The sequence below is a fragment of the Manacus candei genome, unplaced genomic scaffold, assembly GCF_025592945.1.
Source record: "Manacus candei isolate 608988 ecotype Guabito, Panama unplaced genomic scaffold, ASM2559294v1 h1tg000024l, whole genome shotgun sequence".
NCBI lineage: Eukaryota > Metazoa > Chordata > Aves > Passeriformes > Pipridae > Manacus > Manacus candei.
Window position 1 is genome coordinate 5,649,713 of NW_026138072.1, and position 26,933 is coordinate 5,676,645.

General features: G+C 38.2%; 2 protein-coding genes across 2 annotated transcripts in view; one reads left to right on the forward strand and one right to left on the reverse strand.

Annotated features, from left to right (window-relative positions):
* DMGDH (dimethylglycine dehydrogenase) overlaps positions 1-8,441 on the reverse strand; it is a 39,368-nt gene extending 30,927 nt beyond the window's left edge. Inside the window, exons 1-4 of the mRNA XM_051788099.1 lie at positions 8,159-8,441; positions 6,341-6,506; positions 1,682-1,780; positions 219-383 (exon numbers count right to left, since the gene is read on the reverse strand). Of these exons, the coding sequence (XP_051644059.1) occupies positions 219-383; positions 1,682-1,780; positions 6,341-6,506; positions 8,159-8,259 (531 nt within the window). The 5' untranslated portion in view covers positions 8,260-8,441. The remainder of the gene's footprint in view (positions 1-218; positions 384-1,681; positions 1,781-6,340; positions 6,507-8,158) is intronic.
* Positions 8,442-8,556: 115 nt separating this feature from the next.
* LOC127471340 (betaine--homocysteine S-methyltransferase 1) lies at positions 8,557-26,164 on the forward strand. The gene is made up of 8 exons (XM_051788110.1): positions 8,557-8,685; positions 12,487-12,619; positions 16,684-16,802; positions 18,883-19,074; positions 19,663-19,810; positions 20,693-20,875; positions 24,536-24,764; positions 25,240-26,164. The coding sequence occupies exons 1-8, from the start codon at positions 8,647-8,649 to the stop codon at positions 25,412-25,414; spliced, it is 1,218 nt and encodes a 405-aa protein (XP_051644070.1). The 5' UTR covers positions 8,557-8,646; the 3' UTR covers positions 25,415-26,164.
* Positions 26,165-26,933: the final 769 nt, after the last annotated feature.

The following is a 26,933-nucleotide window of genomic DNA, read 5'->3' on the forward strand; positions in this document are numbered from 1 at the left end:
AATGCTTTAATGTTATAATATTATATACATAGTGATTAATAGTATGCACACTGGACTAAAATGCACATGAGTCTGATTTTAGGCTATAATGCATCTTTTTTTCATTGAAAAACAAGAATTACAATTTGTATAAAGAAAGTAGACCATACGTATTTATATCTGATAGACCAATATTTAATTGCAATGGAAATTATATTTCATAAAACCAGCTTCTTTACCTTATCCATGTTCAATAAGGGAAATAGCTCTTGTACTTTCTCAGGCGTGATTAGGTACTGCTCTGTTGGGTGCCAACCAGCACGAGTCATTTGGTATTTGAATTCATCCACCCTAGTAGGGGTTGAAGCAATTCTGATACTGCCAGGCTGATGAAATCCCACAGACTAAACCAAAGAGAAATAGTGAATTACTGAAAGAACCTTTACTGATTGCCATATATGCATGTTTCTATGCTATGGGAAGTCTAACAGGAATTTTGTCACTAACATCACCGAAAGAAAATTCAAGTAAGTTAGGGGCTCCTGAAGGAACAGGGCTTAGATATAAACCCCTAGAGAAAATAATTTTTCAAGAAGTTATCAAATTAATCTCCTAGATTAATGCATACTATCTTCAAAACAGTTGCAAGAAGCATTTATTGAATGTCATGATACTTTTACTTTTATTAAGATTTGATTAATACTTGATGTATGCACTTGCACAGTTTCAAAAATAGAATCAGGTATGTCTCAAAAATAAGTATATATAACAGCTTATATTAAAGTCTATCATCCGCATAATTTCCTATTGAAATGCTGCAGAATATATTTAACTAACTAAGCACCTTTATTGACACGATGAATAACCACTCGCCTTTTCTGCCTTCTTAATAAAGTAAACATCCTTACAGAGCTAGACACTGACCGCTTACCTTCTGGTACACACTATATTTTTCACTTTTTCTATGTTACCTCACAGGACAATAATAGGGCTGAATTAAGTTTTTTACTGAAATTCACAATGATAATCTGCTGTGGTATCTTATCTAGTTGAGTGGTAGAAAGAAGAAAAAAGCATTTTATGACAAATAGAAAAAATACATGTCATATTAAATACGACAAATGTAAAAAAACCTCTACAAAATTTGTAACTAGTACAGTGAGGATTGTGCAATTTCTGCTGCAGTCCGAAGCAAGCATGAATTTAGTAAATGAAATCTATATGGCTGAGTGATGCCAGATAAAAAGGATGACACCTGTGTTTCTCTGCATATCCATTCCTTAAATCACTACATAAAAACACATCTCTGAAAGGAATGGGAAGAATTGCAGCAATTTTCTCAAGTACAGACAGCATAGTATCATATGAATTTTTAAGTGGACACGTTTAAAACAGGAATGTATCATAATCAATCCATTCATTCCAGATCTCTGATGCTATTTGAGCTCCTCTATCAAGCTAAAGTTGCAGACTCTCAATCTGCTGAGCTCATGAGATGTTTTATGAACACCATTTTCTCAAACTGTAGAGGGATCTGGGAAACCATCTAAAATACATAGAGACTAAGCATGCAGAAGAGTTTGTTTCATTAAAAAAGGCCACAATCCCACTCCACACCCTTATCAACTACAAACTTTTTTGTAAGACTATTACTGCAGCTAGTATTACTCTGAATTAATACTTTAAAGGTTAAGGTGATTACCTGCCCAGTCTCTTCTTCCAGTTTCTCATAGAGCTTGATGCTGTAAGCATGGATTTTCTTCAGGTTTATTCCAGGATGAAAATAAGTAGTTAAGCCAGCCTCAAATAAGAAATAGGAAAAATAACACCATAAATTAGAAATGTAATGTTCTTTCCTTCCTTCCAACTGTCAAGATACCATAAAGAAACACATGGATACAGTCAATTGCTACAAAAATAAAAATAAAATCCTTTCCCTACTTAAGGCATTTTTGTTTTCTGCACAGGTGTCTTTCCATCTGTCCTTTCTCATCAAATGTGTCAACCTATGATAGTTTTGCAGCTGTTCTCTCCTGTGGTTTCCTTTCTTCCTTAAGTTATTCAGCTGACTGCTTCCTATCTTTTGGAAGGTACACACAAACTTAATTTCTGACAACTAAGTCAAATTATTAACTCTAAATGTCCTGTAGTAAGGTCTTTTCTCTCTGTAAATGGAGATGGGAGAGAAACCAAACCTTCAGGAAGACCATATCTTCACATGAATTCTTACATTCCTGGAGCGTGAACAGCAGGGCAGTGGAAGCTGATATTCTTCTATTCTCCACAGTTGTCTCATGTGGCAGCTAAAGAGCAACTGCTGCATTCCAGAAGTAGTTTAAAGAATTATTGTATACATTCTGTACATCACTGTACTAGGTCTGACTTCAGAAAGCTGTCAAGCTCTTTTGAGTTTATGTAAAGGTAAAACCAAGAAGTTACTACAGCCTCTTTTATATTTAAGGAAACTATTCACCTGCCTACAATGGAGATGGCTGCATCAACCTAATGACATTCATAACTGCAGTCATTTAGCACTTCAAAAAGCAGAATACAGTGTTACCGAAGTTAAGCGTATGTCCTGAATTTGTCAACTCATTAACACCCTTCTTCAAGTGAGACAGTACAAATGTAAAATTAACTTAGGTTTCCAAGATAACTACACTGATTTAAATATTTTATATACATAGTGCATTTTTTGCTAACTAAAACAGAGCTTATTCAAACATTAAGGTTGCTTCCATTAAGGGAGCTAGACGATGGAGTCCATCTTCGACTTTAGGGATCCTTTGAGAAAAATGATAGCAGTCAAAAGTAAAAAGTAACACATATAGTATAGTTTTGATACTTCCCTTCTAAGTTGCCCAGTTTGCATAAACATTAAATACTCTTGATTTTAACTTGTCAACTCCGTTCAGTGCTATGTATTTTGAGGCTTTAACTTTTAAAGTTAGTGGAATATCTGTAACCATATGAATAACAGAAGCAAGATTTAATGATCTTTAAAGATATAATAATGCTAAAAAGATATTAAATGTTACAATTCTCTATAATTAAAATATCATATATTAAATCACACAACCTCATTTTTTTAAACAATGGCCTCTTCTGTCCTATCTTTCTTGGTGCAGTTTCACATTTAAGACAGGATCTTTTTCTTCTGAAAGTTAGTTTCGAATTGTTCTTAGCAAATAGCTTACACCCAGATACCATTTCCATCAAAAAACATAGCTCATACTCACTGACATGACAGGTACTCATTATCTTCAGAGAAGGAGGGTCATTACTGTCTGGCATTACTGATTGTATGTCTTGATGCTATCCACAAGCTTGAAAGTTTTTCTTACCTTTATTTGCGAGAATTTTATCTTTCTGATATCTTAGTTTATATATGATATCATAGTGTACCACATCACTGAAATGCCAAAATAATCCAGTGGAAAAGAGTGTAAAATAAATCATTTGCCAGTATTAATTTTTCAGTTGTGTCTGTATTTTATTCATAAATTTGACTCTAAGTATGTTTGGTATTGTTCACTACCTCAACAGTCTGCATTTATAAAGTGATCACACAAACATGTAGGAGTGAGATAAATCTATTAATGGTCCCACTAAGGACAAAGAAGGTGGGCTGGATTCTTAAAGTCCCTGGGCTAAAGTAATAGTTTGGAAAAAATACTGCTTGCAATCATTAGTATCATACTGGACACAGGTGAAGATTAGGTATTTGACTAATTGTGGTTTTTATCTCATTTGATACATGTGCTTTTATATGGTTGTGAACACATTTATTTTAATTACCTTAGACTAAACCCCAGGGCTCTTTTACTGTAGAATTTGTAATTAAAATTGTTTGTTTCTTAAAAACTACGTTCTAAGGGCCTTTTTTTTTCTGTGTATACAGAATGAGGAAATAAATTAGGCATCAAAATGTTTAAATTTCTTTAGCTGTGTAAAGTAACCTAGGAATAACTAATTCACTTCTACCTGCAAAGTTTTTCATCTCATAATTACTTTTACTGTCATCTTTTATTTATGTAAACATTTTCTGATCTTCTTTTATTTTTCCAAATGTAGTAATACATTTTCCAGATATAAGGAAATTCCATTTTCATGGTCACTATTAGTGTAGTCTTTTTTAACTAAATAAGCCACAAATCACTTGCAAGTTAGCTATAAAATCATATATATTCATAAGCATTTAATTGTATGAATTAAATAAATACTTCGCTCTCTGACGCTTTCAAGTGAAAGAATTTTAAATGCATTTGATGCCTTTCGCCTCTGATAATGAATGTTTCTGATTTCAGGAGCGCAGCTGGGAGACAACCATAACCTGGCTGCACTGTATAAAAATTAAGATCATAAAATCATAAAATAATGATAATGAAACAAACAGATTGAATGGGACCTTGGGAGATCTCTCTCCAACTTCATACTCAAAGCAGGGTCAGCTAAAGGATCAGATCACATTGCTCAAGATTTTCTTCAGCCTGTCCTTTGAAAATCTCCAAAGATGGAGGCTGCACCACTTTCCTGGCTAAGCATAGAACTTTGCCCTTGTCCTTGTTAAATTCCATAAAGCTCCTGTCCTTTCATCCTTCCAGCCTGTCTAGTTCCCTCAGCATCACAGCTATGCCCTATGCATTGCCTGATCATCCCAGTTTGGTGTAAACTGCAAACTTGATGAGCACGTACTTTGTCACCTACTCCAGATTATTGAAAAACATATTAAACAGGATGGGTGCCTGGTCAGACTCCTGTGACACTCTACTTATTTCCAGGCCTTGGGTAGCATATGACCCATTAACCACTACCCTCTGAGCCTAGCCATCCAAATAGTCTTTTAATTTTCTAGTTGTCCAGCCATATAGACCATAGCATCTTCAGCTGAATACATGAATATTATGGGAAATGGTGTCTAAAGTACTGCTAAAATCTAGATAAGTGACATCAACTGATCTCCCCTTGTCCAAGAATTCAGTCATTTCATAATAGAAGGCAATCAGGTTTCATCAGACATGATTTATTCTTGGCAAATCCTGACTCTTCCCTGTCAAATTTTTTCTCCTTTATGAGCCTAGATCTGAGACTTGTTTGATGATTTTCCCAATAACCAAATTATGGTTAGCTGGCCTTTAGCTACTCTGCTCAGCCCTTCGGCATTTTAAAAGGATGCATACATACACCTTTCTCCAAATGTCTGGCACTTCCACCAATCTCAACAGCCTTTCAAGGTTGATACATCTGCAGATTTGCAATGCCATGAGCAGTCAGTGCCTCACTCCTGTACTTATGTTGAAGTACTCTTTGAGTGTTTCATAGTTATGATTCAATACACAAGATGCATGATCTGACACTATGCATGGTGTTGCTCTGTTTGCTGAACTATGGTATAGCTGTCTAAAATACACAAAGTTATTGAATTTTGTTTCTCCTAACTACATACAATGTGTTTTCTTTTGCTTTGTTTGTTGAAAAGCACGTGAAATGAAATATACTACTTATATATTGCAGACAGTGACTTTTTAAAATTTCATTTTCTACTGTTGTTCTTTAATAAGATCCCAAACACACAAATTATCTACAACAAGATGAAGTATTCTAGACTTCAGACTTCCTCCCCTGGGAGAAGTACAAGAATAAAATACAATACATCTGATACATTCTCCTTAATATGTTCCTGAAAGGCACTCAGATAAAGTATGCATAAATGTTCTATAGTACTAACAGAGTAGTTCTAGAGACATTAAACTGTTGGGTTTTCTCCTCTTTTATACTGAATCACAGAATATTCCGAGTAGGAAAGAAAGAACAAGGATCAAGTCGAACTCTGAAGTAAATAGCCCATACTGGGATTAAATCTGCAACCTTGGCATTATTGGCACCGTGCTCTAACCAACTGGGCTAATCTCAGGGTCTACACACAGGGATAACAACCTCCCAATTTCAGATAAGAATAACTGGAAATTAATGGAAAAAGGATCTATTATTGTATTATTGTGGCAAGCTTTATTTCATTTTGTTACATTACCTGCTCCAGACATTAATGTAGAAAATATGGAATTACATACATGTACGTTGTGCACCAGTATGTCCACATGATTAGCATTACTATAGGCGGTGTCCCCACTCTAATATTATTACATGTATGTCTTTTTAGTTCTTTTCCTTAAAATGTAGACAAACTTTCAGGCTTAAAAAACCCCCACAGTGTACAGTTGTTATATTTGCTCCCCCAAGACTTTATATAATTTCAGCAGTGGCAGGAAAGAAAGCCAGGAAATAAAAAGGTAATGAAACTTCCACACCATTATATACACAAACTGCTGTTAATTTGAGACATTAACAAAATATTTCTTACTGCATGCCAGGTAGATCCTGCAGTGAGCTCAGATTTTTCTAGCAGAACAACATCCTTCAAGCCAGCTTTAGCCAAGTGATAGGCTAGACTCACACCAACACAACCACCTCCAATGATCACTGTGTCTGCTCTGTCTTTCCCCAAGGAAGGAGATGAGGTTTTTTTCCTAAAAAAAAAAGAAAAAATTACAAAAAGGCAATTTTCCATCTCTTTTGTTTACTGTTTCAATGATAATAAAACTTGGTGTCTGCTTGGCAATTTACACACCTAACTTAAACCCCAACATGTTCACCTGTATCTTCTTTTAAAGTAAATGCTCTTGGAGGGTCATATATGTAAATAGTAGCAATACAAAAAAAACCAAAGCAAGCTTGCTTCCACTTGCAACTTTAAAACTTGTGTTATTACCCAATATAACTTTATATGTAGATCTTATTTTTCAATAACAAACTGGCCCCCCAAATGACAGTGTCAAAACCTGACTTTTCGAAAGTGCTATAGAATGTGCAACACAAAGTCTTTAAAAAATGTCTCCTTAATAAGGCTCCTTAATAAATTTCTAAAGCCAGTGTCAGTAGACTATGACAGTGTATGTGTTCATGAACAATGAAACTTGGTTTTTATTTTATATTCTGCCATGTTCTTGTTTTCTGAAGACAAAACATTATAGAAACAGGTTTTTGTCAATTGCTCACACCTGCTACCCCACCACACTGTATTTTCACAACTACTTTAGGCCAGCATAAACCAGAACTGCTACCATAGGCAGTCCCATTCTTCTCTAAGTCATCTGATCCTCCTCTCTACTACCTCATCCACAGACAGCCAAGCAGTAAGCTACATGTGGAAATTTATAACGATTTTTAAAAAAGTATTTCTTTTTGTGTGAGACAAGGTAGGACATATTAGTACAGTAGCAGTACACACTACGTAAACCACAGTATCTCTCCCTTCAGGACAGTTAATCAATACTCAATTTTATCTCTCCTTGTATACTTGCAACTTCTCTGGCAACAGACTTTCTAATGTATAACTAGTCTTCCAGTCAGAAAACAAAGCTACTAGTTTTATGTATTATGAAGAGAGATCTTATGACATTTTAACTGCAATTGCAGGAGGAATGTGCACCATGCTTACTCTCTAGGTAGTAACGAATAAATGGGAGGACAGAACACCACAGGTTTGTGTATTTGGTGCACCACACATTTGCATGTGTTCTTTTTTGCGATTACATATTAATTTTTGCAAGTTAACAGTAAGCTGTTTAACAGCCAAATGTGAGACACTTACACCACTCCTCTACTGAATTTTGAGGCACGTGTTAATCAAGGTCAACCACAGAGGCTTTTCTCATGCTTCTTTTATGCTGTGGATTTGAGATTTTCTCACCTGACTTTCAGGTTTTTTCAAACCTTTCCCCAGGAGCCCCGCAAAGATCCGGGGTGGACCTTCCCGGTGAAGTACACCTTCACCCAGATGTTTGATCGTGCCAGTTAAAACCGGTCAGTACTTGCTCATCGGTATGGCCCAGAGGACACCAGGAGGGATCTCTTACACCAAGTCAGCAACGCACCCCGGATGGTTCCGGCTTTGCCGCAGCAACGCGAGGCGCTGGGAGATGCACTCCCTGCCCTCAGGTGATCCGTCCGGCCGCTGGTAGAGCATCGCAGGCCGGCGGCAGGAGCCCGCCCCTCTCACCGCCTTCCCTGCGCATCCCCGACAGCAGCATCACCGGGAGCCGCGGCTTCGGGCGGCGCGGAACCACGCGCGGACTGTGCGGCCGCGCCCGCCCCCCGCCCGCCCCCCGCCCGCACTCACCACCCCTGGGTGCCGAGGGGCCTCAGGGCCGCCGCGCCGAGGGGGCTGGGCCGGCGCGGGGGCTGCAGCCGTCGCAGGGCTCCCCGCAGCACCGCGCTCATCCCGCACACAGCCAGTGACGGGAAACGCTGCCCCGCACCGCTCCCCGCGGCGACCCGTCCCGTCCCGCCCCTGTCCCGCCGAGCCCAGCCCTCCCGGAGGAGGGTGCCGGACCTCCCCTTGGCCGCAGGGGCAGCCCGGGGGGCACCGGGCGCCTCTCGAACTCGAGCCGGGGGGGGCGGCGGAGGGAGGAGCGGGACAGCCCCGGCCGTGCCAGGGCGCCCGGCGGGGTCAGGGGCCGGACCGGGCAGGGGGTGTCGCCCGCAGCTCTGCCCCCAGCGCCCGCCCCCTCCCGGGGCTATAAAAGCGTGGCCGGAGGACTCGTCGGGCTGATCTTCGCGCCGAGCCGTCGGGGGTTCGCGGGTAGCCGGCGTCCCTGGACGAGGAAGATGCTGCCGATCGGGAAGACCGCGAAACAGGGCAAAAGGGTAATTCTCCTGCCTCTCTCCCCACCCAGCCCCGGGCGCTGCTCCCCATGGGCACGGGAGTGATATCCCCGCCGCACTCCCCTCCGGCGCCCGCCGCGGGGCGGACGCTGCCCCGGCGGGACCGGGCGGTGCGGGAGGGTAGCCCCGCACCGCGAGTCTGGCGACAGCTCAGGGCAGAGCTCCCGGCCGCCCCTCTAGCCTCCGGGGGGTCCTGCCCGTAGGCTCCCGAGGGGAGCTGCTGCTAGAGCGCCATGACCCGCGAACTGCACCGGTTACCTACCAGTAAGGTACTCGGTATCTCTGCAGGTAAGGTGATCTTGCGAGAACCTAAAATAAAGCCATGATAATTATTGTAAGTGTTCAGCATGGAGCCGTCAAAGACATTTGGACATCATTATGAGATAAATTAGATTGAATTAACTCTGTAGCAGCTCACAGAGTTTTTGTTGCTCTGAACACATAGACTGGAGCAACAGAGTTCGAGACCATTTTACCTAATAGTATTTGATATGCAAATTAAGCAGGACTCACAACACACTGCAAATTAAAATTATGAAAATTGTAAGGATAAATTGTCATTGAATTTGATTTCTGTCTTCAGCATCCTGCCTGCTCTATTTAAAAGCCCCAAATTGCTCTTCTCTTGATTAATATGACTGGATACCAACAGTATTTGTAATATCCACCCAAATTCCTATGTATCTATGCCCTTTGCTCCCTCATTAACTGAAGAAAGAAGCCAGTATAAAAAGTTATCCAGGCATCAGCCATTCAGGCCATTAAGGCAAAGCCATGAGCTTCTAAATCAAACTCTCTGACATTTACCCATACTGCTACCCTGCACTGCTGCTTGGGAAGGTCAGCAGAATCATGTATCCATCTTTTATTTGGAAGGACACAATTGCCATTAGTAGGGCACACCTTACTCAGAACTGGTTTTGCGCATTTTTATGTGTAGCGTGTAAGTCCAGAGTAAGAGAACAGAAAGATACAGGAAGAAGTCTATGAGCTCTAGGTCTTTCAGGTAGATCAGTTGCAAAGGAGCAAGGTTGGGGGGTATTTTTTCTGCTTTTTATATTTTGGCATATACTCTTACCACCTAACTTCAACACCTAGCAGAAGGAAACTTTCGTAAGTTCCCCCTACAGGCAATGGACTTCTCTAGAGGGCTTACTTAAGATCTGAATAGTTGTTTTGAGATTCTTTTTCTCTCCACCAAGGAAAAGGTAGGTTATAGATAGACCAAGCAGGTTCTTCACTTACACAGTTCAGTTACATTCCTAAAGGTGGTTGAGGGAATATCTTCATATTCACTCTTTCCGTGAATAGATGGACCATGTGCTGCAACTTCATTCGTAGGAGCAAAGTGAAACAGTGAAAAGATGGCTCAAAAAAACCTTGATTAGCTTTTTACAAGTGCTGTTTCTTGTAATTTAATACCAGATTTGTGTAGTACCAGATCACCTGTCAGTACGGTTTTGATCTGGATCAGACATGAGCACACAACCGTAAGTCTCTGGGGCAGAACAAAACAATATTGACCCTGAAATTCAGCTAGCTATACGCTCATTGAACCAATGGTATTTTACACAGTATATAAAGCAAAAATGGTGTGAAGAGAAGATGTCAGACCCATAATAAACTTTGCAAAAAGTTTTAATCCAATATGAACTGACAAAGTAAGTTTTTATTAGGTATTTTGTGCTTTGAATTTATCTCTGCTGCTCTGATGCTAGGTTTCATGTATCACAATATATTAAGATGCCATGGTCTATTCAAACATGGCTTATGTTGCTTCTGTGTGTCAAAAGTGAAGATTATTTTAAAATGCAGTTTAAAAAAACTAGGACTGTGAAGAAAAACTGTTGTTAAATCCCGTGACTTGTTAAAAAAATCTGGTGAACTGCATTTAAGTACATATATAATATAATAATAAATATAATACCTATATGTGGTATCAATATGTGTCTATTACTTGATGTTCAGTTAACAAGCAACAACTGAGGCTGCTTGTATGTTTTTTTTTCTGCATACCTGTTCTCTGGATATTAAATTTCTGAAGCAAACTCCATCTACAAAAGATACTTTGGCAGGCAGGGGAAGCAGGGCTCAAACAGTGATCACTTGGGTACCTTTCTCTCACCCCATTTGAGGCATTTGGTTACAACTGCAAGTTAGTTTATTGCAAGCACAATCTTTACAAAGCCTCCTGGCACTTACATTAAAATTCTTTTGCCTGTTTCTGCTGAAATAAAGATAAAAACTTGCACACTTCATAATAAAGCTTTAATCAGGTCAATATTTTGGCAAGTCCACAGTGTGCAATGGAATCTGATGCAGAGGTTTGCAAGCCAACACTTGGCCAATCTCTGCATAGCAGCACTACACAGAGAAGTCCTGCCATCTTGCTGCAATGTCAGTGCCTCAGCCAAAACTGGTGACCCTCTGAGGCTTGGTAGGCTCCAAAGAGCCTTACACTGCTGTGCTTGGTACTGAAACTGGCACACTGGCATACTGTTCCTTCTGCTTGCAAAGGCATACTCACACCCTGCCTAAAGGGCAGGGCTGAGATGTCATAAATGTTTGTCTTTGCTGGAGGTATGGTATAATAAGATAATTATATTAATGAAGGACAAAGTATCAAAAAAAAAAATCTACTAAAGGTTGAAGGCTGAAGGTTGAAGGAAAAGCCTTCCACTCAGCATGAAAATCACACTCAACTCTACGTCCATGAGGCTTTTATTTTTCCTACTCCCTCAAAGTTCATCCATTGAAAGGCCAGTGTGCTGTCAAGAAAACTATGGAGAGAAATTGCAGTCTTACCTTTGATAAATTCTTTTCCTATACTCACTACCTTGTGTATGTAGTCTTCAATCATTCATCCACTTCTTTAAATAAATAGAACTATGGTTGCAATCCGATAGCAGAAATAAACCCTATTCTGACAGCAATGTACTTTTTAGAAATTTTGAACAAGCCAATGAAGCAATGAAAGGAATAAAAAAAGTAATATATTTCAGGTGAAACTAATATATGTTCTCATGTTTTTCAATTTTACAAAAAAAAAAAAAATTGCCTCTTTCCTTGCACTAGCATGGAATTGAAGGCAGAAGCAAGAGTAATCACAGGATGCTGTAAGGTTTTTAATTTGGCATCTTAAAACATTTCAGGGCTGTGAAAAACAAAACAGGATTTTCTTTAACTTTGTAAATCTGGATAAGCAAACCCAGGCCTTAAAAAGACTGTCAGAAACTGCAGGCCAGCTTTTGAGATGTGTCTTGTTTGGAAGGAAAATGTTGCATGATTACTTTTCTGTGATGCCTGTTGTGCCATCTGGTGTCACAAGTTATTTGTGGTAAGGCCCTATGAAGGTGGCATTTGTAGCTAAAAGACAAATGGGCTAATAAAGAGATTAGTGATACTAGTGTTTCATTTTAAGAAGTTTTGCATATATTTTACAGAAGAATTTGAGACGCTGTTTTACTTTCATGGGAATGAAATTGGACCATTGACTTCCAGTTCTGGGGACTGTATCTCTGAAATACGGTACAACTCACTAATGAAAAGACATAATAAATGTGTACATATTAAAGCCTTATGCTGCAAAAGAGCACATATACCATTCTTTAAAGATAATTTCAAAAGGAAATTTATTACTTTTTACTATTACAGCAGAAGTATTTCTGGTAGCCTGCAGGTATTTATGTCTGCTTTGCAAATACAGAAAATGGCAACAAAGACAAAGGAAGGCCACAAAACTGAAGCACAGTAATTGTTAATATTTCCTCCTGCTTTCTTCAGGGTATTCTAGAGCGCTTGGATGCTGGAGAAATTGTGATTGGAGATGGAGGATTTGTCTTTGCTCTTGAAAAGAGGGGATATGTAAAAGCTGGGCCTTGGACTCCTGAAGCAACTGTAGAACACCCAGAAGCAGGTCAGTTTTACTAGGAAGTAGTATCCCTGTAGTGAATGTAAACATGGTTGGCTCAATAATAACTATACAGGAACTCATAGTAGGTTTTCAAATAGGAGTGTTCCCTGACACTGTGTAATGACATTGTTAAGAACAGCATAGGAACTGCCCATCTTAGCCCTTTTACTTGCTCTAACACTAGCCAAAAGCAGTTGACTGGGGTTTATATTCATATTCTTATATGAATAGTGCAAACATGTAGTGATACATCTTCAAAATGCTCTCCCAGTCTTCAATAATTTGCATCTCAGGGACTTTTTATTGCAGATGTGGTTACATTTGTGTTTAATAACATTAGGTGATTTCTCAGTCATGAATTTGTCCAGTCTGTCCTAGAGCTAATCATTTAAAGCTTATGATTTATAACATCTCAGGAAAAAGAATTCTGCAGTTAACCATCTGTTTTGTTTTGTTTTAGTCATTCTAGGACTCTTACATATTTATAAACTAAAATAGTTTTTTTATTCTTTCAGAGAAATAACAGTTTTTAATAAACATCGTAATGGGAGTATTTAATGTTTCTGGCTCCACTATGAAATGGGGAATGATAGACCTCAAAAGAACCTAAAAATTGCAATAAACAGATAATGGAGTAACACTCTTAAAGTGGATGGAGAAAAAAATGAACAACTATTCCACGCCTTACAGCATAAAGATTATAGTGTTTAGCATAAATAGTGCAGAAGCAGATGCTATTAACTATTTATGTATGCTTCATTACAGGAGAGCATTTGCACTAATAATATGATGTGCAGTTAATCCCACAAGCCAATTCAGAATATCCTGGGGGAAAAAATTTTCTTTGTTCTGTGTTTGCCTTTCCAAATTAGTCTTTTCCATCTACACATGGGAAGAAGGAAGAGAGGGGAAGGAGGGATTCTTAGCTCTCCCTGTTGCATTGCTTTGTACACCTTACCTATTCATTCAATCTAATTCCTCTGAGGCTTCAAGTGTCACTTATGTGTAGCATGCCTAATTTAGGGTTATGGATAGCTTTAGATAGTGCAGAGCTCCAGTAAAGGTTTAAGGATTGATGACCTAATCTGCTGACTCTCTTTGCTCATCCCAAAGAGAATTCCATTATCTCTCTTTCTGTTTGTTTCCACCTCTACCTTTGTCTGCCTCTGCACGTTCCAACTTACAACTCATAGCACTTATCCCATGCTCTTTATTTCCCCTTTGCTTGTTATTTTGCACCTCAAAAGCCCTTGACCCTCTCCACATGTCTCTTACAGGCTATTTATAAATACACTCTTCAGTGGAAATGTATTCACTGATTTTTGTGCAGGGCGGGGGGCTGCCTCCTCTCCTTTTTTGCTTCTGCATGCCCAAGGGTCATGTTACTTTGAAAGCAGGTGTAAAGAACACAAGGAGCAACTGGCTGAGCCAGTGGATGTAAAAACCGTACAAACTACCAGAGCTTGTTTTTATAAGGAAAGAAGGAAAAGGTGGGAGGTTCTGAGAATGCAGCAGGGGATTAAAAAAAAACAAACCAAATTTAAAAAAAGTGAGTTTAAGGCCATTATCTGTACTACTGGAGAGGAGTTTCACCAAACTGACAAGTTTAGAAATGAGATCTAAATATTTCTTCTGAGACAGATCAGGTAGTGCTTATTGCCCCTATCTCTTGTTAGCCTAAATCTGTCTTTTATGGAATATCCAACTCACGGCAGAATGAAATTAAAACTTAGTGTTATATGTTATACACCTGACTTCTAAAATGCATCAGATTATTAACAATGGTTTAGTCTCATATGTGGCTATTAGCCCCATTCTCAAATGCTGGAGGGAAACACAGTTTCACTAGCATGCTGGAAGTCACACAAGTAAATTACCGAGTGGTTTGTGGTTTTGATAGTGCATCATGCTGTGGGTTTGATACCAACAACAGTGCATTCATTCCCCTGGTAAAAAACTATCTGCCTGGGGTTAAATAAGATTCAGGCTCATTTTTTCCCTGAAAATGTAGACCCATTCAAGAGCCTCCTGTTCACATATCTGATATTTTGGGGTATGAAGTTCCTTAATCCCATGTGTTAGATTGTGTTTCATTTGCATACTTATGTCACCATCCTTATTCACACAAATACCAGGCAATCTTCTAGGAATGCTAGAACCATATTTAAAGACCACCAACCATGGGGGGGTAAACAAATCTGGTCTACTATTGAATATCATAGACAATTTATGAAAATATTTGTAGATTTTTTTTTCCTTTCCCCATTTCCTGACTGTTTTTCATCAATGCTTTCTCACTGAGGGGAATAGAAACAGAAATTACAGAGCACTAGAAACATACAGAGACAGCCCTTATATTTGGGATCAGTAGCCTATTGTAATGGTGTAGGGAAAAGAATACTCCCTGAATTATGAATCTTTGTCTCTTTGTTAAAGTGTAAGAATGAAATTTGATCCCACCAGTTCATGCAGATTCCAGGGGCTTTTCACAGTATCACAGAATATTCTGACTTGGAGGGGGCCCACAAAGATCATCAAGTCCAACCCTTAAATGAATGGCCCCCACAGGGATTGAAACCACAACCTTGGCATTACTAGCACCAGGCTCTAACCAACTCTCAGGGACTTTTTGAAATGTAGCTCTACTGTAACCTATGTTCCTGAAAAGATCTTTGTGACTGCTGAGAAAAGGAGGACTGTGTTAAATCACAGTGGGGTAATTACAAGGCTGTAATTAGAAATTAAATACTGTACTACTAGCGAAAAGCAAGGACACTACTACTTTCATTGATCCTTCAGTGAAAGCAAACATGCCTGCATGTATGCAAGTTGATTCTTGCAACTCAAACTGCTAATTTGAGCTTTTCTGGTGTGGAAAACGGTGTTTGTTGCAGCAGAAGGGAGTAATTTTATACTCATGACAAATTCGCGCATTTTCTTAATGACTCAGACTGTCCGTAGACAATGAGTTATGATAAATCAGGTCTTTGGGAAACCTTTACTAAACATCTGCCACAGAAACTGCAGTTTTCTTGTGCATGTGGAAAGTAAGTATCTTGTGTACAGTATCTAGGGAATAAATTATTCCTATATTTGGTATAAGCTGTCAAGCATTTACCTCTGTTTTATGTGATCAGTGGTGTTCTAGACATTATTATAATTCTTATTCTGTGGATATACATATAAAATCAATTGACAGTTCCAGTTCTGCTCCTGCTGTGGCAATCACAGTGTACTGCTTACAGCCAGGAAGGCACAAACTATCATTGCAGAGCCTACTCCAGAAGTCCTAATGTAGGAAATTTGTCCATTAAAAGTAATGGCAACCTTTCCTTTAAAGAAAATGTTGTCTCCGTAGTAAAATGATCATCTGCAGACATATGAGAAGAATTAACTTTGTGTTGTGAGTCACTTTTCTGGAGCAAGGAAGTATCTTTTAATTAAGGGTGTATTTAGCAAAGCAGAGCTTTGGTTTTGGCTGACTAGACTCTTTTAGAGTTTTGTCAGGGAGAAAACTCAAAAATACAAAATAAGGGAAGTAATAAAACACCGTATTCTTCTGTATAAATATCCTCTTGTCCCTTAATTTGTTGCCCTAATAGTTTCTTCTGTTTTCTTCTTCATAGTCTAGAAGCTAAGAAAATGCAGCTGTTTCATTTGATGATCTTTTTGTCTGGTATTCCTTGTTGCTTTCATGTTCTTCTGTTATATGTCTGCTTTCCCTTCCTAAATCACTGTGCATCTTTATAACTGGGAAGTCTGAAGGACTGCACAAAGTAGAAGATAGGCAAGGTGGCAGGCAAAGCTGAATCTGCTAATTAAATAGAAATCTTCAGTCATTCTTAGCAAAGAAAAATTAAGGAGAAAGTTTTCTACCTAACGTTCTGAGAGTGAGTAGAAAGAAGTTCTGCGCAAACTGGGGTACTGCTTCTGCGTTCTCATAATGGCTCTTCTAGTAAACACAGTATCACTTATTTTACAGTAACATTACAACAATAAACATTTGATTTTGGGGTAACACAGTAATAAGTGTACCAGACATCTCTTCTTTGACTCTTGTTTTGCAGTTCGTCAGCTTCACCGGGAATTCCTCAGAGCTGGATCCAATGTTCTGCAGACATTCACCTTTTACGCCAGTGAGGACAAACTAGAGAACAGGGGCAATTATGTTGCTGAGAAAATAACTGTGAGTAAAACAGTTTTGATGGTGATATGAAATGAATTTTTTAATTTCAAAAGGTTTAGTAGAGAGATTATCAAGTACTTTCACAGTTTGTCATAACAATTTTAGCAAGAAAGACAAGGACAAAAAAATCCCAAACACAACAACAAAACCAACCAACCAAAAAAAACCCCTCACAAAACACACCAACAAAAACCTCACCAGCCTAGCAAAAAACAAACAAACCCCAAAATACACAACCCCCCCCCCCAAATAAAATAGGTCAAGGATGAAGAGAGTAAAGAGAATGCCCACATTGTGTTTTTTCCCATCTGAGGAGATTGGTTTACTGGAGTTTTGATGCAAAGACTATAGGGAGGACTAAATGCACAAAAGGCAAAACTAGTGGGGGAAAAAAAAAAGAAATGCTTTAACATCCAGATAAATGAATAATCAGCTCCAAAAATGGTGAAGAATCCTAGCAAATAATGAGTGGCTAATTAGAACAAAATGTTTTTTACCTTCAATAAAGTAACAACTAAAAAAATCCAAGCTATACACTGTGGTCAATATTCCTCTTGTCCCATGTAAGGATAATCTGTTACATCAGCAGAACTACCATGCTGGTGTTTTCTTACCTCCTGCAAAAAGGAGCTGTAGGACGTTGGGTGTATTCACTAGATGCAGGCCCAAGGTCCAGTGAGATTTCTGGCACAAGCATTTCTAGATAGCTCCTTTGAGAGTAGAATAGCTGCCACCGAGGGGTTTCTCTGATCCTTTCCCTTTGGTCCTGTTGTACATTTTAACTTCTACAAAACAGAGAAAATTCCCCAGGACACAGGGAAGAAGGAATATCTTTATATCTTGATAGCCTCAGTCAGAAATTAGCACAATCTGGACACTAGGGAAACACTTCAGGTTTAACTGAGGTCATAACAAAACATCATGACCAAATTTATCTGAAATGCTGTATCTTTACATTCAATAGATGCCACATTGAAATATCTGAAGTGGTAGTCCAGAAACACAGTACCTCTGGAACAAGCCATGCTGCAATTCTTGCTGCCATGCAAAATTGTAAGGGCTGGAGAGCACCTGGTATTGGGAATCCATTGCAGCAAACCTCTCAAAATTGATTTCCTGCCAGTTCAAGGAGCGGGTTCTTTCCGGATTTAAGTGGTTTATGGCTCCACCACCCCGAGTTCCTGAACATGTTCCTGAGCACAAGGGAAGACAATCTGGCAGCAATAGACCTAAAAATCAGCTACATCTTTTAAGACAGCCATGGAAAACTTGAGCTGAAAGAAGACTGTGTAGATTCTAAGTAGTCCATGGACTGCAGAGAAACCTGCTATAATCAGTACTTGTTATCTATCCCAAACAATGGGATAGATTTTCTCCAATTCTTTTTCCCCCGCTTAACCTCTTTTTCCAAAGCTGTTCTGGTCATCCTAATTTACCTATAGAGGGAATCTGTCTTTCAGCTTAAGTGATTAATTAATCACAAATACTGATAAGTTTCCCTCTATTATTCTTAAATTGGTAACTTTAACATCAAATAATTAATAATATCTTTTTAAAAAATGCCTTAAATAGTATGAATAGTATGAATAGTATGAATATATGAATATATATGAATAGTATGAATACTATATCTGATTTTTTTTAAATTATCAAAACACAAAAATACATTTTAAAAAAATCAATTGAAATTACCATATATTTTGTTTTCCATCCACAAATGTCAGAATAAAAGCACACACTTAAAGGTAGCTAACTCATTTTCTGAGAGGCAAAGAAAATTCCATTTCACACCAAATTCTCACTTTTTACAGAATATTTGTGCAAAATGTATTAAAGGTAATGTGTTTTTTGTAGTATTTGATAACACGATAACTTAGAAGTGGCAAGAATTTTTTTCCTAGTGTTTGTTATTTTTCTTAAAGAATTTTATCTTCCTAATCAATATTATTTAACAACCCATTTAAATTATAAAAGAATATGAAAAAGATATGGCTTTTGACTCTTTTTGTCCTTTTTTTTGCTCTGAAATTATATGTGTATCACTGACCAGGTAAAATTGACATAATCTATATTCACACAGTGCCAGAAAGTGAATGAAGCTGCTTGTGACATTGCAAGAGAAGTGGCTAATGAAGGTGATGCTTTGGTGGCTGGAGGGGTCAGTCAAACACCATCATACTTAAGCTGCAAGAATAAAACAGAGGTTAAAGCAGTCTTTCAAAAACAACTAGACGTCTTTATGAAGAAGAATGTGGACTTCCTAATTGCAGAGGTAAATCTTTAAAAAAAGCACTTGCCTTCAACTGGCACAATGTTGACTTTTAAGATGTCTAGTTTACTTTAGGGAGAACAACTATATATTGCTTCTTCCTTTAAAATTTTCTGCTGTGCTCTTGTCCCAGTAGTATCAGATATTTTTCTAAATGCGCACCACCACCTGCAGGTGTCCTAGAATAGGACCTTGAAACCTAAGTTTCTACCTCAGTCAAGTGAAATTCTATACTGGTACAAAGAGGATATAATAATGGGGTCTTAACTAGTTCCTATTTCTTCCCATATGTGGTAAGCAACCTAAGATGACTTTTCTAGATTAAAATAGTTCTTGGATTAATCCCTGATTAATCAAATCCTGTATGGGCAGTCTTATTCTGAAACAAAATTATCATTATGTTTAACTTACTTTTACTCACTGACTTTTAAAAATCCTTTTTCAGCTGGGTGGTCAGTGAACTCAACTGAATTATGTTAGTATAAATCAGAAAAGAATCAAGTCGTATTGCTGGTGAATTTGGGGTCTGGATTAATGTATTTATGCTTCATTGCCAAGAAACTAAAGTAGTCCAGTTTTAATTTCTTTCAGTATTTTGAACATGTTGAAGAGGCTGTGTGGGCAGTTGAAGTTCTAAAAGAATCTGGAAAGCCAGTTGCAGCTACAATGTGCATTGGTCCAGAAGGAGACATGCATGGAGTGTCCCCTGGACAATGTGCTGTCCAGCTGGTAAAGGCTGGTAAGAATCTCTTTTAATATGCCCTTTAAAAGCAGGGAACAAAGTAATGTCCTTAATTATTGAGATAAATGAATGTGTACCTGAAGTAGGTAGCTTCCCAATTATATCTGATAAAAGTTTTGATTCTGTAGTAAAGTTTTTATGTGTACTTTACTAAAGCAGTCTTGTAAAAACAGATGAAAGTGCAGCTATGAAATCCTTGATAATCAGAGTGCAATGGCTGGGAGCAATAGCCACAGACAGCTGATACTGAATACAGAAAAATTCTAAACCTACTCAAATTTCATTACAGACCCAGCCCTAAATTCTAGAATCACATGCAGGATCCAAAGTCACCTTTGATTTCTGCTTATGTATTTTTGAAATGTATGAAGCATAGTTCAAACCCAGGATGAGAGAATTAAGAGGATGAAAAAAATTAATAATTTTGCCCATTCCCAGGACAAGGGGAAAGGCAGAAGAAAGTAATCAGGGGCATGATGAATGATGGTACAGCGGTTTATTGGTACAGTAGTTCTGTTTGGAACTATTCTTTTCCTTTCCAGTCAGAGTTGAAATCCAAAGGGAGAACTTGTGTTAGGAACCTGCTAACTATTTGCATGTGTGGCTGTACATAATCAGACTTCACTGATTAAGCACTGGTAAGAAAAGCAGCTGTAGAAGGGGGGAAGATGTCATTCATCATCAGGAAGATAAAGAGGAGTGCAACTGAGATGCAAATGGAATGATCAACCTCAGCAGAGCTGAGCTCTAACACATCTGCCTTGTTTTCATAACACTGGTGTAAAGATGGACTGTACTGCATCTGGACTGCTGTGGCTCAGAACTTTCACTTCCCACTTTCTGTGAAGATGTGACTTGAAGTTATTTTCCTCCTCCCAGGTGCTTCTATTGTTGGAGTCAACTGCCACTTTGATCCAGAAACTTGCCTGGAAACTGTGAAACTGATGAAAGAGGGCTTGCAGGCTGCTAAACTGAAAGCCCACCTGATGTCCCAACCACTTGCTTTCCATACACCTGATTGTGGAAAGCAGGGTTTTATTGATCTCCCAGAATTTCCCTTTGGTAAGACAAGGGTATTTTTGTTGTTGTATGTTTGTTTGGTTATTTGTGGTTTTGTTTTATTGTATGTTCCTCTTTTGTTTGTTTTTTTTCCCAGCTTTTAGTAAAGCTGAAGCTGCAAAGTGTCCTTCTATACAATAGGATGAGTCCCAGTTACCTTCTGGCATTTTCCAGACAGATTACAGTATAGTATTGGATTAAAGATCATCCACATAGTGACAATGCTTCACTAGTATCGCAGCATGTGACTGAAAGTGAAATTACGATGAAAATAGTTAAAATACCACAATCTAAACTCACTTAAAAACTTACTTCTTCCCAGTGCAATAGAATCATGTTCAGAACAGCTATAAACAGTCCAAAGAAATGAACAAAAGCAAATACTCAAAAAAACACTTACTGTCCCACAAGGCCTATGTATACCTGTTTAGGGACTTAAATGTACAATGCATATGCAGAACTGGATAAAGGCGCATGATTATTGCATAATAGTTCAGTCTTGTGAGTGTTACTGTGTAATTTTAGTGAGACTAGAGAGAAACCAGAAAGGGGACTTCAATGTTGCTAACAAATTGGCAGTTTGGAGGCTTTACAACTATGCTCAGGAGAAACTCTACAAAAACTGAAAGATTCAGCCATTTTTGTGTATATAAGGCTTGTGTATTTAGGCTTATTTTCCCCTGCGGTGCAAAGGATCCCTTTAACATAAAGACAGAATCAGTTTACACATTTTAAGGTTGATTAGAAAAATTCTTTCATTTTCAGATAACGTACACCTTTCTTTTCAAGATCAAACTGTATGGTATTAAACATTCACAACTTGAGTTTGTAGAAAAAAATTAAGAGATGGATGTGATTTTTAGGAAGTTCACTGTTTTTTCTTTAAATTCCTTTCTTTACATAAATGACGGAAAGAGAATAGTGAGCTTGAGGCATTTCATTAAATGGTAATAACATGTCTGAGTTCTGAAAATATTCTGAGATGTTTAAAAGTGTTAGGAACCATTTATCCTATTCATTCCTTCATATAACTCCTCTGATTGCAAGCAAAAAAAGATCGAACAGATGCAGTAAGCAATCAAGTGAACTGAAAGATTCACTCTTGGATTCTATGTTTTAAGCAATCTGTATGAGATCTCAGCATTCAGAAATTTCGTGACTAATTGGTGAATACTCATTTTGTGAATGTTTTCAGTACCCAGAAGTAGCAACGAGTCACTTGATAGCAGATAAGCTGTTTGGTAAATCATTGTTAACCTGACCAAATTAACTGTTTTTTGTGAAAGGCAATATGGACAAAGAGGTATTTAGATATCTGAAGAGTACATAACCTCTGTACGGGCCAACAATATCTCAGTATCTAGGAAAACATTAGCCATGTTGTATTGGCAAACTCCAGCATCTAGATGCCAGCAGTATTTATTTTTCTGTAGAACTTTATCCATTTTCCTGTGTTTTCCCTTCTGTGTTACTAGAATTTCTCTGAAATGTCACCAATTAAATAAGGACAATATTTTAGAAAGAAATGTCCCAGCGAAAGCAGTGAAAGCACCCAATTATCTCAAAAGTAGATATATAGAGGGGGCAAATCTAGGAACAGGTTACAAACTTTTCCTCAAAAACTGATGAAAGTTTAAATCTCTTTTTACTATAAATTTTAACATAAAGTTAAGTTATAGATATTTAATTCTGAATAAAGCCAAGAAAATAAATGAATTGACAGACATGGAAAACAGAATGTTAGTCAATTTTGGGAAGGTGTCTTTCCATTTTAGAGAAAAGCATTTGGTGTGGGACAGTATCAAATATTTTGCAGAAGTCAAGGAAGGTGATATCAGTCGCTCTTCCCTTCTCCACCAACACTGTAACCCCATCGTAGCAGGCCAAATTTGTCAGGCAGGATTTGCCCTCAGTGAAGCCACATTGGCAGCCACCAATCAGATCCTCATTTTTCATGTGCCTTAACATAGTTTCCATGGGATTTGATTCATGGTCTTGCTGGGTACTGAGGTGAGACTGACCCATCTGTAGTTCTCTGGGTTTTCCTTTTTTTTAAATGAGGGTTATGTTTCCCTTACTCCAGTCACTGGGAACTTCACTAGACTGTCATGAGTTTTCACATATGACAGTTAGTGGCTTAGCCACTTCATCTGACAGTTCCCTCGGGACCCTCAGATGCATCTCATCAGGTCACATGGATTGTGACAGGGTGGTGGAGGAGACAGGGAGACACTCTATACTGTTCCCCTGGAGTTTTGTTGCTTATACCGGTATAAATTGAGTGCACAATGATGCATTCTTACCGTTGATCATTTGTATAAATTTTGCACTAGTCTTTTCATGATATATGAGAGACAAGGAAATCATTTATTTTTCCTTCTGATGCTTTTTGTCAGCTCTGCAGCATTGTACACAAGCTTTTTTTTATTTGAACAGCTTTCTAAGATAGCTTAACCTAAGTTTTCCTTGTGATATTAAGACCACCTACTTTTCCTTTGTCCAGTCTTTCCCTCTAACACCAATAATTTTCTGTTTAAGAATATTTAATTTTCTTCCTTCTGCTTTTTAATTTCTGAACCCATTTCTTAACTACACAGTGGACTTAGAATGGATCTGCTTTGTATCATCTTCTTGCATTTTAGGCATTTTTGGGAGAGGATATAGGGAGAAGAATCCTACCTCTCTACTGTATTGCTGGAGCCTTACTACCTTCCGACAGCTTCTTTGCCCAGTGGAGTGTTCAAGTGCACAGACAGTGCACAGGCTTGCGTGATAACTGCGATGGTTCCTCTCCTGCAGATGTGCATTAAGGAGTGGGAGGATTTTTATTCTTTCATTCCCATATTTTTATTCCTTAAAGTTTCTTCTTCAGTCCCTGGTCTTTTCTTTCCAGTTATGCTGCTCTCGTGCCTCCTACCCTTTGAGGTGTGCTTTTCCTTTATCTTTTCACTTTCTATTCGTCTCCTTCCACATTCTTCCCCTCAGCTCTGTTATCCTGTCACTCTGCTCACCACAACCTGCAACAGAGAGAAGGGTTCAAACTAAAGATTGCATCCTAACTTAACTACACACAGAACTTTCCACAAGCAATGACATGGTTTAAGGCAGCAAGATGCTTATGACTGGGATTCTAACTAAGGAATGGGCTAAGAAATAGCTACAGATCCCAGCTGAAACAATTGGCTGCTGTTAGCTGATCATGGAAAAAAATGTAATAAGCATTCTTGAGGAATAATGACCAGGCTTATTCCTATTCAGATAGACTGATACCTTCTCCTTTCACAGATTAGTTTGTGGTAATCAGATTTCCCAGATATTGCTTGTTAATTAGGAAACATAGCCATAACATTGAAAGTACTCCAAAACTTCAGCTAAGAACTCTGTCAGAACGGTAAGCATGCGATCAATCTCAGAAGATACTATGTACTGTTTTGCAAGGCCAAAAATGCTAACAAGCACAGGTCAGCAGAACACAGCACAATCAGAAGGCTAGACTTCTGAAAGTTTGCATCATTAATTCTAGGTGAGACAGTTCAAACAGGTACATCTACATCTACAATCACTTTAGCTAACAGAGTGCAAGTGTTTCAACAACATGATTTCTTACAAAAACTCTGTTGAAATGGACCATGGTGGAAACTTAAGATATGACTGTCTTTGCAGGTCTGGAGCCAAGAATTGTAACCAGATGGGACATTCAAAAATATGCAAGAAAGGCCTATGACTTAGGAATTCGTTTCATTGGAGGCTGCTGTGGATTTGAGCCATATCACATCCGAGCAATAGCTGAGGAGCTGGCTCCTGAAAGAGGATTTTTGCCAGAAGCTTCTGAGAAGCATGGTAGCTGGGGCAGTAACCTGAGCATGCATACCAAACCCTGGGTCAGAGCAAGGTGTGTATATCTGACCCGGAAAGCACACCAACACCAATATAAGCAAAGGCTTATATTGCTCAAGGCAGCAGACTGGCTTAACTCATATGGAGGTCTAAATATCACTGTAAACATTCTATGTGTTAATAATTTTAAAGAATTAAAGCTGATCTTGGAGCAGGGAAATGGGTGAAGGAGCACTAGAGGAGCTCTTATGAAAGTAATTTGTGAAATAATTCATGCAAGTGAAGATGAAAAACTGACAGGGTACTGTAGATCAGCTTCTAATGGTGAGTGGCTTACAGTATTCCTTTCAAGGGTGGAAAGAATACCTTAAAGATACTTTTTAAGCATGTATCATTTTATTGCATGCTTTCATTCCTCTGTATTTGAATATAGTTAGATGACCCTTTGCAATGGTCATTTAGGCCACATTTCCTTCAGTATTGTGAGGTGCTGAGAAAAAAAAACCCTGAATTTCCTTTTCTTTCCTTAGGGCAAGAAAAGAATACTGGGATAACCTGAAGCCTGCTTCAGGAAGGCCATATTGTCCTTCTATGTCAAAGCCAGATGGCTGGGGAGTGACCAAAGGAGCCAGGGAGCTGATGCAACAGAAAGAAGCAACGACTGAACAACAGCTGAAGGAGCTCTTCCAGAAACAGAAGATCTAATCCACTGAAGTTGTGTAAATGTTAGAATGATTAATCTACAGACCATTTCATGTTTCACAAGAAAATCAGACAAGTACCCTACTGATTTATCACTTAAAATGTAATGAAAGAGACAAAATGCAGAAAGAATATGATTATAGAGTAAATATGTCAAACTTTGATAATAAAATCTTTCTCTGGACAAATAGTTTAGAGAATACATAGTCAAAAGTAAGTTTGGATTCTCATAATAATTGAGTTTCGGTTAGCTAGGTGCCATTAATTGGGTAGGCACATAAATACCTCGAAAGTAGTAATTGGCTCAACTCACATGTGCAAAGGGAAAAAGCCATCTCTAAGTAAGGTATCAACAGACTTCAACTCCCAAGTCTGTTTTCAGTTCGGGACTATGTAGGAGCTTTCTCAGACCTCAAGATTTGTTGAGGACTACTGCAAGGACACACAGGCTGCCAATACTTCAGACACACGATTATTTGTAACACTTCTTTGATTTCAAAAGAATAAAAGGAAAATTAAAAATACATCTTGTAATAGCAATCAAAACATAAGGAGAATGAGATCTTGCAGAAATTTCTTATATGCAGGGAGAAAGGTTAAAAGAACTTTTAGGAAAGGAAAATTACATGTAAATAACTCACTGCTTTTGTCTCAAGGTACTATGTACACAAGATTTCCTCTTCTGGAGACTAAAAGTCTTAAGAAATTACTCTGCAATTAAAAAAAAAGTCGAATAAATTAAAAATAACATGATGGAGTAGTTTTGTATTATCTTCATACCTTAAATCATGAGAGCTGAAACAGAACAACACACCTCCAGTAAAAAACTAATTTTCAAATGACGCATCTGATCTCTGGAAATCTCATTTTAAATATGTGGGTTATCTCAAAATAGCAAAAAACCTGAAGGCTTGTAAAATATAACTCCTGTTTATATGAGTAGTAGTACATGCCATTACTTAAAAAAAAAAAAAAAGGCTGATTGATTCATTCTACAATCTTAGCTGTAACAAATGAAAAACCCTTTTAGGAAATATCAATCTGCTTAAGTTAAGAAAACCCATGAACATTTGTACACTGATTTTGTTGAGAAGGTTTTTCATAGAAAGGGTACCACTGTACTTGGAACCCATAAAGGACACATTTCCATAGTTTATTTTTGTGAAATACCACACAACTTAGATTTCTCTCTAGAATGCAATTCTCAGTCATTCTATATTAAGGCCTTCATGAAAATCCCATTCTCAAAGTTAGAGTTGAAAGCTTTAGTTCAACTATGTTTTATGTATAAGCTTATTTCATTATTTCTGTCCACGCTGGTATTCTACAGTTCAGGAAACAAATATACAAAACTTCAATGGGGAACTTCAGGTATTCTTTTCAGAATGTTAATGGCAGAGAGATTTTAGAAAAAGCCATCTCCCTTCTGCAGGCTTGTAACAGATTGAAATACTAGCTGGAAATTTTGCCTGAAAGCCAAAAGCAGACAAATCAAGAAAGCAGATATTTTAAAATGTAGATT